The sequence below is a fragment of the Homalodisca vitripennis genome, chromosome 2 (genome assembly GCF_021130785.1).
Source record: "Homalodisca vitripennis isolate AUS2020 chromosome 2, UT_GWSS_2.1, whole genome shotgun sequence".
In the NCBI taxonomy this organism is placed as follows: domain Eukaryota; kingdom Metazoa; phylum Arthropoda; class Insecta; order Hemiptera; family Cicadellidae; genus Homalodisca; species Homalodisca vitripennis.
The window spans coordinates 35,281,526-35,303,148 of NC_060208.1; the positions used below are offsets into that span (position 1 = coordinate 35,281,526).

General features: G+C 32.8%; 1 protein-coding gene across 1 annotated transcript in view; it reads right to left on the bottom strand.

Moving 5' to 3' along the window:
- Positions 1-21,623, bottom strand: part of LOC124353794 (probable RNA helicase armi) — a 48,406-nt gene that overhangs the window by 8,393 nt on the left and 18,390 nt on the right. The window contains 10 exon segments of the mRNA XM_046803790.1: positions 572-742; positions 1,568-1,773; positions 8,333-8,853; positions 8,856-9,536; positions 10,483-10,709; positions 11,382-11,665; positions 13,413-13,550; positions 16,154-16,318; positions 19,949-20,103; positions 20,941-21,141. Coding sequence (XP_046659746.1) covers positions 572-742; positions 1,568-1,773; positions 8,333-8,853; positions 8,856-9,536; positions 10,483-10,709; positions 11,382-11,665; positions 13,413-13,550; positions 16,154-16,318; positions 19,949-20,103; positions 20,941-21,141 — 2,749 coding nt within the window.

A 21,623-nucleotide genomic window follows, 5' to 3' on the forward strand; every position in this document is an offset into this window, starting at 1 on the left:
ATTCATGAAATTCATTGCCCTATGTAAGTTAGAATTTAATTTAATCTTGGTTATTTTGAGAAATTGTTTCTGTTTGGTAGGGAATTTAATTCACTTTTATATAAAACGTTTACTAAAATATTAGAAAGAAAGAAAATCATATTGGAAGTACAATATAGCTTAGTTTAAAAAAAATAGAATAAAAATCCTACAATGGCAATAACCTGAGCTTATGTCCTAAAAACAATTATTTTTTTTTAATACACGAGTTTTAGATAATACCTTCAGATAATAAATATCATTACACCGTTTCTGTCAGGATTCTTAATATTTCATTCTTATACTTTGTTTCTTGTCTTCTTAAAACCTTTTAAAATTATGTTCAATGAACTGAAGTTTATGTTATGAACTGCCTTTTCACTGACTCCTCAAGAACTATTTTCCTAGAGGACATTAATTTCACACATGGCCCACAACAGTACTGATGTGCAGATTTACTTGTAAGTTGAACCATTATTACTGAGATTTCTTGAGATAACCCCGGACCAGTATTACAGCACCAGAGTTAATCAAATGTTTGTTGATTACTTACCAAGAGGTATCATTATCTCCGGCTCGGTGGCCTGACCAGCCTCGTCTACGAGGACATGAGTGAAGTGTCCGCGAGGGAATCCCAACTGGTAGAGGACACCCAGGGTGTTACAGGTGCCCACTGTGATGCGATGACGACCTATAGCATGCCGGGAGATGTTCACCACATTTTCTGTATAAACAAAACAGCAGCTGATTATTATTGCTTCCAGGGAGTCCATTTATACCAGCTAATCAATATCAAGCAGTATAGTGTAACCATAACTTCCTAATTTTTTACACTTACAAACCACCTGGTAAGGTCTGATCACATAAAAATATATTTTCTCGATTTAAAAATAACATACCATTACATGACAAACTTATACTGTAATTCAGAAAAAATACAATGACCAATTAAAAAGGAATGAAATAGTTTCCTAATACTTTAACTGCTCACGTAATCCACACTCAAACCCGTAAATAACTTTAAAAACGAATTGGTATAACTACGTGCTGCAGTAATAGATGCCATGATTATCCACAAGGCAGTATCCATATGCTGTTCTGACCACAGAACACTCAGATAAAGTATTGGGCGCAGATAAGGCCGAAAATCTTAGATGACAAGAAGGACAGTAGATAAATATAACCAAAAAATGACATTTTTTTTCCATTTTAATTATTAAAAAACATAGTTATTTGTGATTTATAACCCCTAAACCCATATATACTATATATATATATGTGTTTTGTTCAGGAGGACTAGCTGAATATGTTAATAACGTTGAAATTTTGATTGGCAACTCGTTTGTTAACTTAACTGATACCTAAACTTGAATATGGATAAGGAGTTAATCCATAATTGACCTGTCACATTTAAAAATTTATATATTTTTCAAAGGATAAATCAAATTAAATACACTAAAAATGGAGAACACAAAATAGTTATGAACATTTTATTAGTATTTTGTAAGTACAGAAACCTAAAACTTGCAGGAGTGAATGTGACAATCACCTAAGTGCCGATACTCCTGGAAATCGTCCCTGGCCTTGATATCAGCGTTGCCACAGTACGGTCGCAAGCGCTCCGATATGCGACCCATCTCTGCGTAGCGGTATCCCACAAGCCTCAGCATATCCCCAGGTGCTAAAAGGTCCCAGTCCAGCAGCCGTTCACAGATCAGGTCTGCGGCAGAGTTGCTGGGTGTGCCGATCAGCAGCCTGCACAGACACTTGTTATACCACTGGCATTAACTCTGCACAACGATGTTGAATAATATTTAACAACTATTCTATAAATCACACTAATTTATAACTGAATGCAGGTCCATACGTTATTTATCACCATATATCTAGTTACAATTTTATTGAAATAATTTCTGATTAACATAAACTCAAATCATAATACTATTGTGAAATAGGGATATCCAATGGATACAGTTACTTACAATTGTTGGTCTAAAGATAACCGATGTGATACACATTAAGTGCACTAGGATTTTTATATAGAAGGAAAAGGGTGAAATGAAATGAAATGTAATGGCTTACAAGGGTGATGTAAGCCATAAATATTTTTCAGAAAAGCTTTTTGGAATAACTTTTAAATAAACTTTTAAAGAATACTAAGTGAATTGTGTTTTCGTTAATCTGTTCAAATTTATTAATATTAAGCTCTTACACATTCTTTTATTATAATTGATTATCACTGTAAGATTTGAAAAATTCTGGGGTTTGAAAAATAAAGTACATTTTACTAAATCAAAAGGATACCAATTTATAATAGTTTGAAATTTTAAAAGGAAATATACAATGTTCTAAACTATGTGGGTTCGTAATTATTTGCAAGGCCCATGTTTGGAGAAAAATTATATTACAACAATAAAATAGATATAACTTTTTGTGTCCTTTGTAGCTTCTGCCACTGAATATTAAATCTTTGACTCATCAGATTGAAAACTTATAAATCATCGCAGTGAGGTCTCAACCTAGTCAGGGAGACAACTTCACAGTCAAGAGCAGTTTCTTCGTCATTTAAGTCAATTCACCAAGTTGCTGATACTCTGTTGGTTTTTATATTATTTGGGTGAATGTTTTTAGACATTGAAATAGCAAGCTAAAAAAAAGAGCAAATTCAGTTTTACAATTTGTTTTAATGCATATACATGATATACTGCAAACAACAGTGCATTAAGCCTTAATGATATACGAGTATATAATACAATAAGGTGTAACTGTATATGTTTAGAAGTAATAATCCCTCATACCCAGAAATTAATATTCTGTATATTAACCCTTTAAGCGTCATGAAAAATTAGACCTGATCTTTGATAAAGTTACAATTTTTTTTAAATTTCCAATGTGTAAAGTTAAATTTTTTTTTGTTTCTGTATTTAAAAATAGAGTTATTTAACGGCGAATAAAATTTGTTTAGCCCTTTTTGGATTTCATAGGCTAATTTTTAACTTTTGAAAATATCGTAGAATAGAAGTGTAGTTGTCACTAATATTTTTTTATTTATTTCAATTTGTATGGGAATGAAACACAGTTTTTTTAGATAAACATATACTATATTACAAACCAATAAAATTAGAAAAATACAAAAGTAGACAAAGAATGTTTATTTGGTGGCGGGCTGTCACAACTGACATTCCGCGCGTCTCCCGCAAGCCACTGTTATCGCGTGGACTTTGAACCTTCTTATCGCTCGGCAACCTGTAGGACAGCCTTGCGGGGCTTGAATTATGTTTCTTGCTTTCTGATAACATCCTTATGATCGTAGTAAAATATGAAAAAGTTTGGGGTTGACAAGTAATTGCTCAAAATTACCGAATCTTCAAATTCCAAATCGTCTGGATTCGCCATTCACACGAATAATGGTAAAAAACACTAAATAAATACTGGAAACTGCTGTATATAATATGAATAATTTACTTTAAAAAGAATAGGGCACAACAGAAAATTAGCGATAACCGAAATACATATGCGTGTACCGGACGCTTCCCACTAACTGGCTAGATGCCTTGACGGGAGCTCCCGTCAATGACTTTGTGAAAGGCGCGGGGCCACGCGCGGGGCTAGACAGTGTTTGGCCAATTAGAAGCAACTGCCACTCCCATTGTAACAGAATTCGAGGCGGGGTAACCCGTCTGTATGTCGCATGACTAGTAGAACCATCTAGCAGCAAAATATTCAACTAACATAGCAGTAAGAAAATAAAGAATGCAAAAACGCGGATCCACGGCAATAACGTTTTGAGCTTGTAGTGGCCCTCCGCGGATCCGCGTCAATAACGCTGGAAAGGTTAAATTAATGCACAGATGTAAGAGTAGTGTTACATAATCAAATTCGATGAAATATTTTTTTTATCATACTGCAAAAATAACAGCTGTTTTGATACTTAACTCTTAAGAGTGCTAAAGAAAATTTGAAACCATGTGTTTTAATTTTGTTTTTCATATGATAAAAACCATTTGTTTACCCATGTTTACATTTAGTGACAGTAGGGACTCAATAGTTTTACAAGAATGTTATTGCAATGTGCTTCTGAATGCTAACTGCTAGTACAGGGTGGTGCAGAGGAAACGCATGTTTTTCAACATTGAATTACTGGGACACAATGGGTTGAAAATAATAAAAACAAGTATTAAATGATAGGTTTTTTTAATGCAGTTTTTGAAATTACATACTATATTTAGGTTCGGAAAATAATGTCTTTGAGATGACGTCCTTCTTGCTGAATACAAATATTGATCCTCTTCTGAAAATTACGGACGGCTCTCTCCAACATTTCATTCGGCAAGGCTTCAATTTCCTGACGAATGGAATTCTTAAGGTCATCGAGTGTGCGAGGCTTGTTCATGTACACTTTTGATTTCAAATATCCCCACAAAAAAAAGTCACATATCGACAGGTCGGGTGAGCGAGGGGGCCAGTGAACATCACCAAATCTCGAAATCACATGTCCTGGGAACATTTGTCGAACCACTTCCATGGATGCTCTCGCCGTGTGAGCTGTGGCACCATCCTGCTGAAACCAAATGTCTCTCATGTTCACTTGACGCCTTTCAAGTTCTGGATGAAGGAAGTTGTTTAACATTTCAACGTAGCGAGCTGATGTCACAGTAACTGCAATTCCTTCCTCTTCAAAAAAATAGGGTCCAACAATACCCAACTTTGAAATGCAGCACCACACTGTTACCTTTAAACTGTACAGAGGTCTTTGGTGTAATTCTTGTGGGTTCTCCGATGCCCAATACCGACAGTTTTGAACATTGACGTAACCATCAAGATGAAAATGTGCTTCATCACTCATGAAGACTCAAAACATTTCATCCATTATGCGACAAAACTCTCTGCGCTGTAAAAAATCCCCTTCATTAAGCTGCTGGACGATCATTAATTTGTACGGATGGAACTTGAGGTCATCATGTAAGATGCGGTGAAGCGAATGACGTGACATACCCAGCGCTACAGCATGTCGTCTAGTCAATCGTCTAGAACTAGTAACAATGCCGTTCTGACTCGTTCAACATTTTCCGGAGTACGAACTGAACGGGGAAGACCAGGTGGTTTCTTTTTCATCACAGAACCAATACTTCTAAACGCTGCAACCCATCGGAGTACGGTATTTCGATCAGGCACTGCACCTCGACGTCCAACTCTAAAATATTGACGGAAAAGACGTTGCACTGTGACTACAGAATCATTGTTTCTAAAAAAACTGCTCGACAACGAATACACGATGTTGCACGCTCCAATGCTCCATAGCGACTGAAACTGCATTGTATGGGCCGTCTGCCAACATTCGTTCAAGGTCAATACCCACTCCCGTCGCCGCGTACTAGCGGTTCGAAAAACATGCGTTTCCTCTGCACCACCCTGTATAATATAGGAATATTTCAATCATATGCCAGAAAGAAAATGGTGTTGCTCACTATAAATATGGCTGACTTCAAATTAAAAATATTACCAAAGTTGAATGTAATTACATTAATAGGATAAATAAGGTAACTGTTTACAAAATACATAACACTTGCTATGGATCTAAGAATCATCCCCATGGAATCTAAACCTCAGAGAGAATACTGATAAATTTAAATTAATTAAAGAGAATGTGAGTGTTTTAACCCTTTGAACCCCAGGCGACGATATATCGTCACCGAGAAAATATGCGAAGATCCCTGCGGCAACGATGTATCGTCGCCAATGATGACGCGAGAATCCCCAAGCGATGTAATATCGTTGCCATGGTATATGCGTTTAATACATATTTATTTGAAATCGTAAAATACTTATTAATACATATTTATGAGTATTTTAGTAAAATACTAATTTTTTTTGTTAGTAATATAGTGTATTTAAAATAACATCTATGCTCAAAAAAATATATTACTCTTTGTTGCTACGTAGCTGTTGCCACCACGCCATTTCTACTCCACAGCTGTATTTGTTTACAAAACGGTCTAATGTTTGTGCGTGTGAATTGAGGACTGTTTTTAGTAACTTTTTCTTTAGTTTTAATCTTACAGTAATAATAAGTTCTGTGAACAATGAGTGACAACATTGTTATCCTTTATTAGTCTGTTCATGTCTGCCTCAATGATGTTGATCTGTTTTAGTTCTTCATGTGGTTTTACTGGTAAGCCAAACTCTCTGGTAATCTATCCTCTGATTGCCACAATCTAATAGCCTTTATTATTAAAGCAGCCAGTTTATATTTCCCCCTTTTATTCAAATGGAGGCCATGTTTAGTATAGTGAAGTCTTCTAAGACAGTTTAGGTTCAGTACATAGACATTTTTCATTCTAGCTGTTAGATAGACATTTTTCATTCTAGCTGTTAGTTCAATTATATAGTTATTTGATAATCTTAGCAATTTATTTATGGGATTGTTCCATAGTTTATCATGTCTTATAGGTACAGTACTGATAAAAACAGGTCTAAACTTACTAATTATTTGTAGTTGTTTATCAAGGTCTTTGTAAATATAATCAAAACTTCCATTCCAAGAATCATTGGTCATTGGTTCCACCAAGAATTATTGGAGGATTTTTACTTTCTAAGGCACTGGACTCAATAACCTGTGCTAGAGTGGTGTTTGCTCTTACATAGCCAAAAGCGTGAATTTTCCCATTGCTTAGTTTTTCTATTTTGCTACTTAAGTAACTACCTTGGCTTTCGCTGCACAGAGTAACGTTTACTTGTGGACAGTCCACTACAAATCTTTCTTTTTTTCTATGGCAGTTTTGTAACATTTCTTAATTTTATCTGTGTTGATAATTTTTATGTCTGGATCTGGGTTTTTGACATGTACTGAAGATTTTAAGGAGGGTAATGGAATTTCCCTCCTTATTAATTTAGAATCTGGTGGGCAGTCTAAAGCTTCATACATGTTTGAAGTAGAAATTATAGACTCAAAAACTCTTTGGCTATAATTTTTTTATTTTTTTGTTAATTTTTATCTTCGGACTTATCCACATATTTCCTGTATTTTTTGGATCAGAAGTAGAGGTTTTCTGTGTATTGATTGGCAACTCTGAACAGTTGTTTTCAACAGGTTGCAGTATTAGAGCATTGATAGTGGCTTGTGACAGTTTAGTGTACTGGTGGTTGTGCATTAAATATGCAAGCAGAGCCCTTTTAAGGATGACATCCTTTTCCTTAATTTCTAATCGATCAAAGTAGTTTTCAACTAAACTCGCTCCGCTGTTTGTAGTTGTAAATTGTAAATCACCCGAGTGAATTGGACAGACAACTGGATGTTGACCTATCAGATGATGATTGGTCTGACGTCTCATCAATTTTCAGTGATGACACTGATGTTGATCCTACCTATAGGCCAACTATCTCGGACTCAGATGACAAAGAAATGCCATTTAGTCAGCTATCTACTTCTTGCGGTAACGCCGCCGCTAGGCCTACTCCGGACAATGACCAACCGGCTTCAGTGAGATCACGGTTGCAATTTAGAGATATCAATATAATTGTTTTTGTACATAAATAAAACAAAATGTAGAAAAATAAAATGTGGGTGCCCATACTAAAAATGTTTCTTATTTTTGAATTAAAAAAATCTTAAAATCTATTTTTTTACGTAAAAATATATATACATATATTTTAAAGTTATTTTAATGTTGTTAAACAATTTTTTATACTTCAGACTAAAATTTTTCTGTGTATACAATTTCATTCTGGACTTTTTGGTGTGTAATACAAGACAATACCATAAAAAATTGCAAAAGTATTAATTTTTTACGAACAGTATGCAATACAGCTGTTTCTGCTCCGGGGATTCTCTGTAGTTCTTAGGTCAAATGCTTTTGGTACGTTTTTCTCACCATCAATATTTTGGTCTGGGGTTCAAAGGGTTAATATCAGTTAATTTAAAATAAAACTGTATGAGAATTTAATAGGAAATGGTTAAAATATTTTATTTGCAAAAATAGGCTGTCTTTCAGTAGATAAATCCATGACATATTTCTTTATCACAAGAGAATCCTACAATCTCCGTATTTGATATTTTAAAAGAAATGTACTGACCAAAGAATAAATCCCTGAAAGACATAGTTAGACATGTTAGATATAGTTTTTTTTTATTTCACAGTTTATTTTAAATTCAATTTCTTTGATTTGTTCTATTTAAACAAGATTTCACTAATTGATTGCTACAACAGTTTGCCTTTAACTTGTTTCCAAATTAAACATATTCATGAAATTTATTTGATTTAGTATTACCGATACCGAATTACTGCAGTTTTTAGGATAGAATAGTTAAAGTTACCTGCTCTCTGGGATGAGGAAGTAGAGCTGCAGAATGACCTCTACAAGAGTGATGGTCTTGCCAGTACCAGGGGGTCCGAAGATAACGTATGGCAATGGTCTTGCTTTCCCTTGCAAAATGTTCCTAACTGCTTCCTTCTGGTAGTTGTTTAATGCAGGATTGAACCACTTTATAATCCTTTCACTTTTACTTCTGGAAATCTTGTCCTCGGCTTCCTTGACATTCCCTATCTTCAATTCCATATTAGAGTTCCACTCAATTTGATCTTCTTTCTTCACAGCTTTCACTGTCTTATTAATATCATTCTTTGAAGCCTTACCAGATTTTTTCTTAACAATTTTTTTGTTACTTTCTGATTTAAAAGATGATTTGAATTGGTTTTCTTGAACCGGCAAGATAGAAGTTTGTTTATCAGTTGAATTAACATTGGGGATGTTTAAGTTTATTGAGTCAGATGATGAATTTTCTTGTTTTTCTGGTGCCATTTCCTCTTTTTTACCAGGCAATGGCTTAATGCCATCTAAAATATATTGGTAGCATTATTAAGTATTGATTTCTCAATTTCTTCTAAGGTCTTCATATCTTGATTTTTCATTGGTAATCTGTCATTGGTTGAAAGGTTTGCCAACTGTTGCAACATGTTTTTCACTTCTTTGGGGCTTTTTTCACAAGGATTGTTCCCATTTTGTAAAAACCTAGCAACTACTGGAATCCTAGGTGGGGAGACCTTTTGCTGAATTTCATTCTTTGGAACAGTTTTTTCGAACATGTCTGAAACTTTTGTCTTTACTCTTTTACCTATAGGCTGACCGTTTGATGTGCTTTTATTATTGGAATTTTTATTTATGTTATGTGCTGTATTATTCAAGACAGTATCTATACTTTTATTAATATCCATATTATCAACACTATTTAAAATATCATCACTGTTTTTGGAAGAATCGGACAAATCAGTCTTGACTTCTGCTATTACAGGATCATCTAAATTCATTATACTTTTAGTTGTTTCAGCATTTAAAATATTGTTTTGCTCTTCTAATCTGTTTTCTAACAAATCAGGTTTAATAGAAACTGTGTTGACCTCACAGTTCTCTTCAACTGATTTTGCATCATCAATTTTTACTTCATCTAGTTCTTTGACTGAGTTCACACTTTTGGGCAAACATGCAGAATTGATATGATCTTCTTCACCAACAATTGTAATCTGAAAAAGAAATTTAGCTATTTATACACCTTTTGTATACTTTAAAATCATTGTAACAAATCTGCAAGATGAAACGGATTCAAAACATTCAATAATAACCCTTAATGGATAGCTGAAACTCCGTAAAATACGTTCCATAAATATAGCTTGAGACATAAAGCTCTTTTTATGGAAACAAGATTATTTGAAACATTTTTATGTGAAACTAAATGTGTTCAAGTGAATTTGCAGTAAATAATATTTGATGATTTCATGGAAGAAAACAGGGTGTTGTTATATCACCATTGATAAATTATGAACATTATCCATCACAACATTGCACTATCACATGTAATTCTATCACATTCTGATGATGTACGGATGTGATGTAGGTTTTAAATTGTGGAAGCAACCTCAGAGAAGCCTACCTTGTAATAATGTTTACTTGTAGTGTAGTTTCCATTTAAATATTGAATAGAACTGCTTTTCAATTAAACTTTTTTAAATAGAACTATATTTTTTGGTTACAAATAATACAGCTATCACTATCCAATTCACAATGAGACTACAATTTGGTATTGTTACTGGAATTGATTTTTGTTGTCATCAAATCTGCTACTTAGTATAGTGATTAATTAATGATATAAATCACAACTAATTTTATAAGTGATATTATGGTTCCTCAGCCATTAAGAAATATTATGCTATATTATTTGCAGGGACAAGATAAGTAAAATCTATTGATGATTACCTAAATCTGAATAATGCTTCCTAGGATTCTATCAACACATCAGTATTAGTCCAAACATCATTTGACTATGAATGTTTTACCAACATTAAAACATAAACTGAAGCTAAAAAACTAGAGTTAATTATTACTGAAAAGGTATTGAATAAAAGCATGCTGGATAATAAAAATCAATATTCTCAAAAATATATATTAATGAGATTTCCGTGTGTGGCTGACCTGAGGTGGCTTGTAGGAGATACGTGTTGGGAAGAGCCAGTCACCACAGAAGTTACGGATGGCCAGGTGCACTGCTTGGTGCTGACGTCGGAAACTGGTCCGGTTTGCCTCAAACGAGATGGAGTACACACCATGACACGTGTCGTGGAAACTGGGTGAAAACTTGATGAGTATCTCGTTACTTAACACCTTGTGTATGTAACCCTCATATCCTATTTCTTTTCCATCTGAAAACAGATTTGAAGAGTATAAACTGACTGGTGATAATGGTTAGAAGTGTCAATGTTCAAGTGAACAATTACATGATTATATGGGCTTAGCAATCTATGTAAGGGCAATTATTTTTGACAGTACTTGAACATTCCAACAGCTTGCATCAGATCCTTGACAAAATGGAGAGATGTTGACAATAACGAGGAAGATGTAACTACAACTACAAATATTTCAACCCTTTATATGTTTTTTTTTTTTTTTTTTTATAAAACAACAATTTCAAAATCTATCAATCTTCTTCAGACTTTTTCTCTGCTAAATTTACTTCAAAATGAATTTCTAACAAAATTATTCAATTAAATTTAAGAGCAAAACTTTTCAGGAGTTTAATGAAATCAAAGATAAATTAAAAGTGGTTTAACAAAAAAACTTGGAAACCTAACCATATCTAGTTTGGTGTTTTAATTATTTTATTGCACTGAATCGATTTTGCAATGCAAATTAACATCTCAAAATGACAACAGACCTGATTATCAAAATGAACAGCCTTTCATTTTTGGAGTATCAAAAATTTGTTGAACTTGGAAAGGGAAATGAAAGAAAAATGTTTATCAAACCATAGACACCTTTTAAAAAAATATTTCAACTCTCAAATAAACATACTTCAAAATAAAATATAAACTCACTAGTCGCCCAAGACTTGTCATCATTCCAGGCTTGTCGTGCGATGACCTTATCCCCGATCACCAGGGAAGGCCGACGCTCCGCCAGCCCCAGAATCTCCAGGCTGAGGTAGTCTTGTACACGGCGCAGACTGGCGTGCGTGTTGTAACGTGCAATGTTTACTGCATGCTCCACCTCCTCCAGATGTATCAGCAAGTCCCAGCGCGCAACATAGTTTGCCAAAGTTAACGGCTCTCCCAGACACTTGTAGCCATCCACCAGTCTAATGACTAATTCCTCTAATTTGCTGCAAAAATCAAAGAAAACTATTATCTGAATGAATTCTAAATTATCTGGATTTAATAGACAGTACAGACAATAACTGCATTAACATACACACAGAAAGGTAACAACTACATTTGAATTAGTTACTAAATTTTATATTGTGATAGATTTCGAGCCACATATATTTGACTCTGAATGCTGTAACATTGAAAGCCATTGTAAACCTTATCGTTGATGAGATCTACGATCTATTGTGACAGGTCAAATTACGACATTTGAATATTCGCGGGGAATTGGCAGACTGTGACGTCAGTGAATCACATGTTGTCGGAATTGAGATTTATTTAATTAATAACGGAGAAATATATTAAACTTTATACGGGAACAAATTTAATTAATTAAAATGAGTTATATATAACCAAAATTCGTGTTTTACAAAAGTACTAAATAAAATTACGCAGAAAAGCCAATTGTGGGATAAAATGACTTGCGTATTGATGACGTCAGAAAGCACATGTTGCTAAAAATTTAAATAAAAAAGCTTTAGAAAAATAATAAAAGAAAATAGAAAGACTTAAATTGATCAATTATAGTGAACGTGATAAATTTCGACAATTATATGAAAAGAATCAAATTATATTCAATTGTGAAGACGCTGATTTGAACGGGAGAGGGGATGAACATTGTGTGAACCGGTATGCATAGTTTTTATACGGAGAATCTTTCTTCTCTGTCTGGACTTGAAGCAGTAAGGACGTCTACTCGTATAGATCCTTCTAGTACAGTAGTGATGAAATTTGAAACTGTACAATAGTGCATTGAAGTTGTAATTAGGGATGGGATGTTGTGTTAGTGAACAAAAATCAAAGCAAAGTGAGTAGAATTAGACAGTATAATATAAAATAAATTGACGTCAAAGTCATTTGCTTTGTCTTTCATTGAGAATCCCATCTACAAAGAAATGTGGTAAGTAAGATAATAAACTTTAAATTAAAGAATATTACTTTCAAAACTTATTTGATTCAAAGTGATTGATAAGAACAGTGAATTTTTTTGCGAACTTTATTATGATATAAACAATCATATTGATCAGAACTTTCAATAGAGTAATATTAAGGTTGAACCATTATTCAACCTACTTAAAAAACCTGAGATAATATAGACCCAGTGCTAGTGGTATATATAACGTGTAGCCTACTTTCATTATTACAAACTACACTTTCAACAACACCACAGACATTGAAGTTTGATCGTTATTTAAATATCAACTTGGAATAATATGAGTTAGCCAACACGAAGCAAGTCGCATAACCAATGAGGGGCAGCACACTTTGAATACCGATTGTGAGAAAATTGGGACAACATATGGGGGCCTGGAACGTAGCAAAATCGCACAGCCAACTTGGGACCTGGAGCGTGGCAGAGTGACACACAAACGTGGGGACCGTAGCACTATTTTTTCCTAAATTTAAAACCGGTTTACCTTTTATTTCAGCCTGACTTGCAGGACGGTGTATAGTTTTCCTAAAAAATTATGGTTTTTTTAGCTTGACACACTTAAAACCAAACGTCAGACAAGGAAATAAAAATTTAACTGCCAGCCAATCATTTGAAGACCTGTTTGGATTAAAATAGTGAATTCCAATGTCTTTATCAAATTGGCTGATGGTGGTGTAATATTTAACAATACTGAATAATTCAACCACATGGACAAATTTGTTTTAAGGCAATCTATATCTGTAGTCATTATTTATGAATTATGAACCTACCTGGGCTCAGAACCTAGGGCAAGGTTGACAAGTTTCTCGGGTATCACAAACATTCCGAGGCTTACAGGCACAAAGTTTGCAGGTTTCAGAGGTTTAACTCCAGGCATGATGAAACCATTCCTGGTTGCCAGCAGCTTTCTGAAAAAGGAATGAGTTCCTAATCTGAATGAATAGCAAACATGACTTTTACTTCAAACATTTGAGAAATTTTAGCAATTAGAAAATACTGACACTATTGACACATTTACAAGAAATCAGAAAGTTTATTGTTTAAACATGAATCATGTTTACATCTTTTACAGAAAGGAATCACTTAACCCATCATGAAATACATGTTTTCCTAGTGTGTTAACTCAATACAGGAAATAACATAACAATCCATATTAAAATTTTACATTCCACATATCTCTTCAAATTAATCGCTACATCATTCTAAAATAAGAAAACTTCAGAACAAAGAAAACAATTTTTAGATAAAAATGTTAATAAATAGTTTATTATAAAAAACAATAATCAATAAGTGCATTACGCTAATTTAAAATCTTAAGATACTAGTATCACAGGTCAAAAAACTATTTACAGAGTACAAGGCTTTATCCTCAAGTAATTTCTTTAAATATTCTTAATGGTACATGGCATGCTTCTTGTGGTAGTTTATTGAACATCTTTACTTTCATAATGAAATTACCATTTCTAGTTTATTTTTCAGTTTTACTGGTAACATTTCTATCTAGTAGAATAGCTGTGTATCTCTTGCCTGATCCTGTATGTTGATAGATTTTCTTTAATATCAATTAAACAGCAATAAATGTGTAAACTCGATAGAGTCATTATTTGTAATTCTCCAAAAAGAGGAGTCTCATGTAAGACTCTCTTTCTGAAAGATCTTTTATTGCTCTTAGAGCTCTCTTTTACCATATAAAAACTTTTTGATAATCGCAGCTATTTCCACACATTGAAATGCCATATCTCTGATGAGAGTGGAAAATGAATATAAAGTAGTAATTAGCATATTTACGATAAAAGAAAACCTAAGCTTATGTAAAAGATATGCAACTAATGATGAAGACGCTTTGAAAACAATTGCTCATTTTGTGAAAAATACTTTCTGGTAGGATAGATAAGGTACCTATAGAAGTTATAAAACATATTAACATCTCAAGAAAGCTATCACGAGACACCTAATCAATGTTCCTTAATTTGTTGCACGCTTACTAAAAAACTGAAAATAGTAAAACTCCTTGAATTAATACCAAAAAAATTATGTCAACCGAACCTGTAATTAAAAGACCAGTTTCACTATTGCCCTCAGTCTAAAATAATTATAAGTGAAAAATAGCCTATGATATGCATGAGTATTTGTAAAGGAGAATAGCATATATTTAAAAACCAATTAGTGGACAATCACATAACTGAAATAGTAGATTTGATAGAAAGTACTTCAACAGTATAGATAAAAATGAAAAAGTCGTAAGGGTTTTCATGAGCTTAACCCTTCACAGTTTTTGATGTAATATTATGTTCATAGCGATTGGGTTAAAGTGTGCTATTGATGTAATATTACGCATTGTTATATTGTCCCTCTATTGTTTTGTTGTAGGGCGTAATATAGCACTACAAAAACTTCTACAACAACTACACATTGTGTAAGTAGTTCTGGTGTTTTCTAGTTGATGTCAGCACTTCCTTGGTCCTCTGTCATAAGTATGTTCACCTTGATGATTTCACTGTCGTCACATAGTGCAGACAGCTACCGCGTGTTATTGCATGTCACCCATCCTAGAGTATTTTATGGTTTATTTTTCTTGTGTTTATTACGCCATGGAAATATATGATGCACATAAAGATGATTGGCTTTGTTTATGTGATAATTTCACGAACACGGAGTGAAAATGACTTAAGTGAACAAAATATACCAAATAACAAAAATTTGAAAATATGCAATAACAAAAAATACATAACTGTTTTTGCACACAAAAAACCTTAAATCTAAAACTCTATAAACCTGTATCTGTCAAAAACATAAAAACAGCGGCAAAAAACATAGTTTAAAGTATAAAAAGAAAACCATTCAGGGGTTAACCAATGAGTTTGATAGAAAAAAAATCATGAAATACTGCTTAATATTTTAATACGGATGTAGGGATAAAAATAAGGCATTCAATTAGTAAACTGATAATTGTGAGAAAAAAATAAGTAAGGTCAGAAACAAAATTAAAATTTCCTTAAGTAAATAAATATAAAATTCCAATATAAGCAACATTAAGACAGGAGTCTCAAAATTTTATCTTCGAAACACTTTTAAAAATATACTTTTATATACTTTGCACTTTTAAAATATGGTATTCCTAAATTTTGTTTGTGTGAAACTTCCATTAACATATAAATTCAAATTATTGAATTTAACACAGGTAGGCTAATATTAGACATGTTCAATTGGTAAAAAGAATATTATCATACTGAATTTGACTTATCAGATTGAAAACTTGTGAATCATCGTAGTGATGCCTCAACCTAAAGTAAGGGAGGCGACTTCACAGTCAAGCGCAATTCTATCATCATTTAAGTCAGTTGACCATTGGCAGCTAATATGAATATTTAGACTATAATGGTATAGTTTATGCCACACAAGAAATCAATTACGTACTTTGTAATAAATATAAATAATCAGGAATGGAAACAATAACATCATCAAGTACTGATAAAGTTAACATTTAGTACCTAAATGACAAATGACTCACTGAGCAGTGATGGGTTCATATCTGTTACGCTGTTGGGTGGAACGACCCCTGACATCGGAGAGAGATGCAGATAAAGTGGCACTCTGCACATCAACCGCCAAGAGTCGGCCGATGTCAAACTCCTCAAATTTAAACACAACCACCTCCGTTGATCGCCCTACAAACCTGTAAATCCACAAATGAAGTGAATTGTTAAAAGTTCTGGCTATACTTTGGGTAAAACTTTTGTAAACCCAATATTTAAATTTATGATGATATTCAACCATGGAATACTTATTTCAGGACGCTTTTCTATCAAATTTGTTTTAACATTTATTGAGTTATACTGAAGGTCCCAATTATATAAACTAATTTTTCTGTACACTTTTAATAGCCTCCGAACAAGCTCTGACATGACATACAAATAATCAATCTCTCAGCAAGAGAATAATTTTATATACAAGACTCCATCCTTTGGTGGTGAGAGACCTTTAACGTATTTCCAGAACATTTGACATTTGTGATTCTAAAACACTAAAGAGAATCCAGCGTAACTGACAGGTAATCATAATCATTTCTAATTTATGTTTTCTAATTTTATGTAAATGTTTTCCCTATTTTTGTCCCTCATTTTTACACTGTTTACATATACAGCTTATATTCTGAAAGATTACGGATAAAGCAATAACGCTTGGTACATCATTACTATACATAAAAATATACTTTTTAACACAACTTATCAGTTTTCTGTCATAATCTGATTAGTGATTCTGTAATAATATAAAATAAAATTACTGAACAAGGTCTGTTCCTATAACAATAAAATGTTGAAGAATAACATTAATGTATTGAATCCTAAAACATAAAATACATATTTTAATTAGGGAAATTTTCTTTTGTACTTTATTGTAATAATAGTGAAACCTCATTATAACATCACCTGTGTATAAAGTTTTCCCACTAACAATATATCTATATTATCTTTCACTGAAAAATTAGGCCTTTTTAATGCAAAAAAATTCTACATGTAAGGCTTATCTCCTTGTAACATTTCCCTACTTATACAGTGTGTGTTTCAGTACATTTTGATCACTTATAATGTTATTTGTCCCAGCAAATGTCGAACACACTGGATACAAGGGTTCTGATAATGGAGGTACAACATCAACGCCATCACTCGTGTGATGCTGCAGCCAGCAACCCATCTAAAAAAATTTGATTCCAATACCAAAATTTGGTCTCAATTCTGAATTTGATACTGATTACTGTATAAATAATACAGAATAACTAAGACATTATAGGAGGAGCAGGCTCATCTTTACCAAACTGGAATGCTACTCCTCTTCTTCATAATAAAAGATATTAAAAAGAACACACTATAAAAGGACAAAAATTAAATATAATATGACATAAAAAAATATAAAGGTCATTATACAAGTGAGAACAATATTTTAATGAAAGAATCAGCACCAGGAACTACCCCATTTGTGAGAAAATTTCAATAATAGCAAAAAAAAGCAGTTAACTTGAGCGAGATGTAACAGATAAAAGGTAGAACCTTGTAACAGATAGAAGATACCTTGACCAGGGATATGTACAGGAACAAACCAACCAGTCCGTGGACGACGCTCAACTCGGCTGTACTGTCATGTTTCTCTTCCATATTTTTAACCGTTTTTGTTTTAACCTTGACGAACTTTTAATTAATTTATTTTGTGTTACATGTTTGTGCGTGTAGGCCTACACTGTGTTTTTTTATTTACTTGAGTTTGCGGTTGACAATGCCGCAATCGTGCGTAACACGTACAGCTTAAAAATATAACGGATTACTTCATGAGTACATAATATAAGATTTATGAATAAGAGGAATAAATATCCTTCAAATCTAATAAAAGTAAGCCTGCTCTTCTTAGTGTAATAGTTTTGAGTAATGAAAAATTGTTTTGTTTTGTTACCATTAAACCAGTAGGAGTGGCCAGTCAAAGAATTAAAACCGTCCTCAACCATGTTAAAGCATATAAAAAGGAACCTCTCCACAGGCACTTGCCTCTAGAGGCCCTAGTTATTTTTGAAAATATTTCTTTTAATTTACGAGTGTTTTTGTTTTAATTTTATTTACAAGAATGTTAAATTTTTATTTAAGTTTGCTCATTAGGTTTGTACATTGTGTATACATTTGGTTGTTTAGGTTACTTTATTGATTTATTACATTGTGTATACCATTGTATATAATGTGTTATTGTAATATTTTCAAAAATAAATCATATTCTATTCTATTCTATATTAAGAAAACATATATTCTTATGGAGGGCATTTTTACGAGACTACACAAATAAAGAGATAAACAAAACATTAGCAAACGTCTGTTGGTTATTGCTGAGAAGCAGACGTCCGTGCAGAGATGTGCAGCAATGCACAAGACAGACAGACATAAGAAATGCAACAGAAACCTAAATATTATTTACAAAACTACGATAACCTGTTGATTTAGTTATGATTTAGTATACGTGTTTCCATTCATGAAATACAACAAAAACTCTGTAACTTGTATGCTACTGGTCTGTTGTCTGAGAACAGACAACAGTAGACTCTCGGTGATGCACAAAAATAAATGTAGAAAATACGAACTGTAAGCAAAACATTATTTAAAAAAACTATGGTTATTTGTGAAATTGGTTATCTATCTTTTTTTATACAGAAAGTACTAGAGGAATATGTTTTTTTTTATTTGTGTCCCCGCCCACTAGTTGTTGTATGTGCGCATGACACAACAGACACCTCAGTGATACATGATCTTAAATATATAAAATTAAAACTGTGAGGAAAATACAGTATTAATATTTCTAACTACAACACGTAGATAGACTACATATCCACCTTTAAACACCAAGTACAACACTTTTAAATTATGCTTTTCAGCTAATAGCTAATCAGTTGATCCAGGAATATACGCAACAGACTTATGGTGATGCACAATCATTAATATGTCAAATAAAAACTATGAGAAAAATATTGTATACAAAAATACAATAATGAATTAATTAGGTATTCTATCTATGGTTTTACAAAAAAAGAAATGAATACCAAAACACACGTTTTAGCAATCAGTAATTTCCTTAATGCCAATCAGGCGATAATTAGTAATGCAGTAGTGAATCTTAGTGGATTCAACTGTTAAATCTCATTGATTGATTCTCATTGAATATTCTCTGTGTTTGAGGTCTGGCTTTTACACATCACTATCATTAAACATCTCCAAGGGTTTAGATAGTCTTCAATGTGCCTAAAATAGTGATTTGAGCAACAAATTTTCAATGAAATACATAAGTTTGCTTCTAAAGTTTCCCACTTAAAACTTTGCAACAGGTTGTACCAATAAATGTTGTCAAAAGGATTTTATTGTTTTTACTCTTCTGTGTGATTTGATTATAATGATAATTATTTTAAATAAAAATTATGGTGCACCAATTTCTGTTACTATTGTAACAATTACAATACTGTGTGAATTTCAGTTAATTGTGCAAATAAGTCAATTGGATTAATTTATAAATGTTAGAAAATTGTGTAGGCCTATTCATATGACTAAAGTGCTTATGTTCATTTTGTGCGTATAGTCTCCTGAAGAATGCATGAAGTAAATCACTAATAGACACTCTTGCACAGAAACCTCTATTACTGCCTAGATGGCCCTTTACAAAATCACTCTAGTCACTAAAAAGCCCATTAACAATACATAATAGGCATGAGATACAGTGAACATCTTTCACATGATGACAAAACACTGCTACAAACAGTTTGACAACTAAGCAGACTTACCTGCCTTTCACTTTGAACGCAAACTGGACAGATTCATGAGGATAAATGTCTTTCGGATTGACTAGAGGCTGGATAAGATGAAATTGTGAATCTGTGGAAGTCATCTCCACCCGCAATAGTTTCTGTGGTGATTCGCTCTCGTTTTTTATCTCAATCTGCAGAGTGTTAGACCACGTAAGATTTGAATAAAGGATATTAAATTAGCACTGTATAAATGTTTAAATTACTAAGTTTAGAAAATTAAAGTATAGCTACAGTGATCTTTGATATTGGCCTAAATTATAACAGTATCAAGGCCAAAATTTTGATCACTAGGAGCTAAAGTAGTTATTTTCAGTGCGTAATCGTGTTTTACAATCGAGGCAAAGCCGAATCATAATTAAGCACTAAAGACACCTTTGCACCATGTAGTAAACATTGTCCTTTATCGTACAAAAATCAAAATTAAAACTTATACATTTTATTTAAGTTTTATTATGTCATAACACAATCATACTGTCAAGTTCATGTATCAAAAACACCTGATATTTAGCCTACTTGTACAGAAACAATAACAAAGTTTTAGCTAAGCACACTGAGAAAATTTAAATTGCGCACAAGCTGATTTTTCAGATCTCTTTAATAAGGTCACAAAAACAATCACTTCAGGGACCAACTTAAATCTAAAAAACATTATTTGTGCTGTATGATAAAAATATATCCATACATACCATACATATTTTAAATATGGTAAGCATTTAAATAAATACTAAAGTAAAATAAATTTGTATTTAAAACAAATTTTGTTATGTATTATAAGAATAAAAATGTCCCTGGTATGGAAATATTAATAGAATCTTATTAATTTTATGGAATTCCCTTTGTATACTTGGATATCATCTTCTCTAGGGAGAAGACTGGTATAACTATGAGAAGAACTATGAGAAGAAAAAAAAGGTATAACTATGTAATCAGAATGAGTAAGCTGAAGAAAATTGCAAACGGTACTCTACCGTTCTCTGAGACTCTCTCCCGATGTTAACAATGCCAAAGTTGGTATCTTCAGAAATGGTGATGCCTTGTTTGTCTTGGAGCAGTGTAGCCAGGGCTTGGGGGTCATGGGATATTTCTGTTTCCCTCTCAGCAGTTGGTACTACTCTCAGAGCCCTCCATGTAAGCTGACCTTGCTCACTCTCTATACAATAGACTCGCACCTGATGAGCAAATAGACAAATTTTCAGTTTTTCTACAAAATAAAATTTGATATGGTACGTGATATAGTGACATACATTATAAAGTAATAATATACGTATAATGATATCCTGCCAATCTTGAAACTTTGATTCTGCTTGCAGTGGACATTATTGTGTTTCTATGTGTTTTTATATACATATCCATCGCAGGGATGATATAAGTATAGAATGTTTGAGAATCTTAATTATTTCTGCAACCATAGACCTAAAAATGATTTAAAATGTCTTACTTCTTAGGATATATTAGAAAATTCACAACCACAGTCAACGTGCACAGTTCTTTTATAAGAATAGGAAGTTAAAAACTACTAAAAAAGATAAAGGTATATAAAAAAGTTAAACAAAGTTGTGTTTCATGGGTCATACAACTGATAAAAACAAGAAAAGTTTTGTAGTTTTCTAATTTCTACTTGGGGAAAATATTTTGAAATGTAAATTATAAC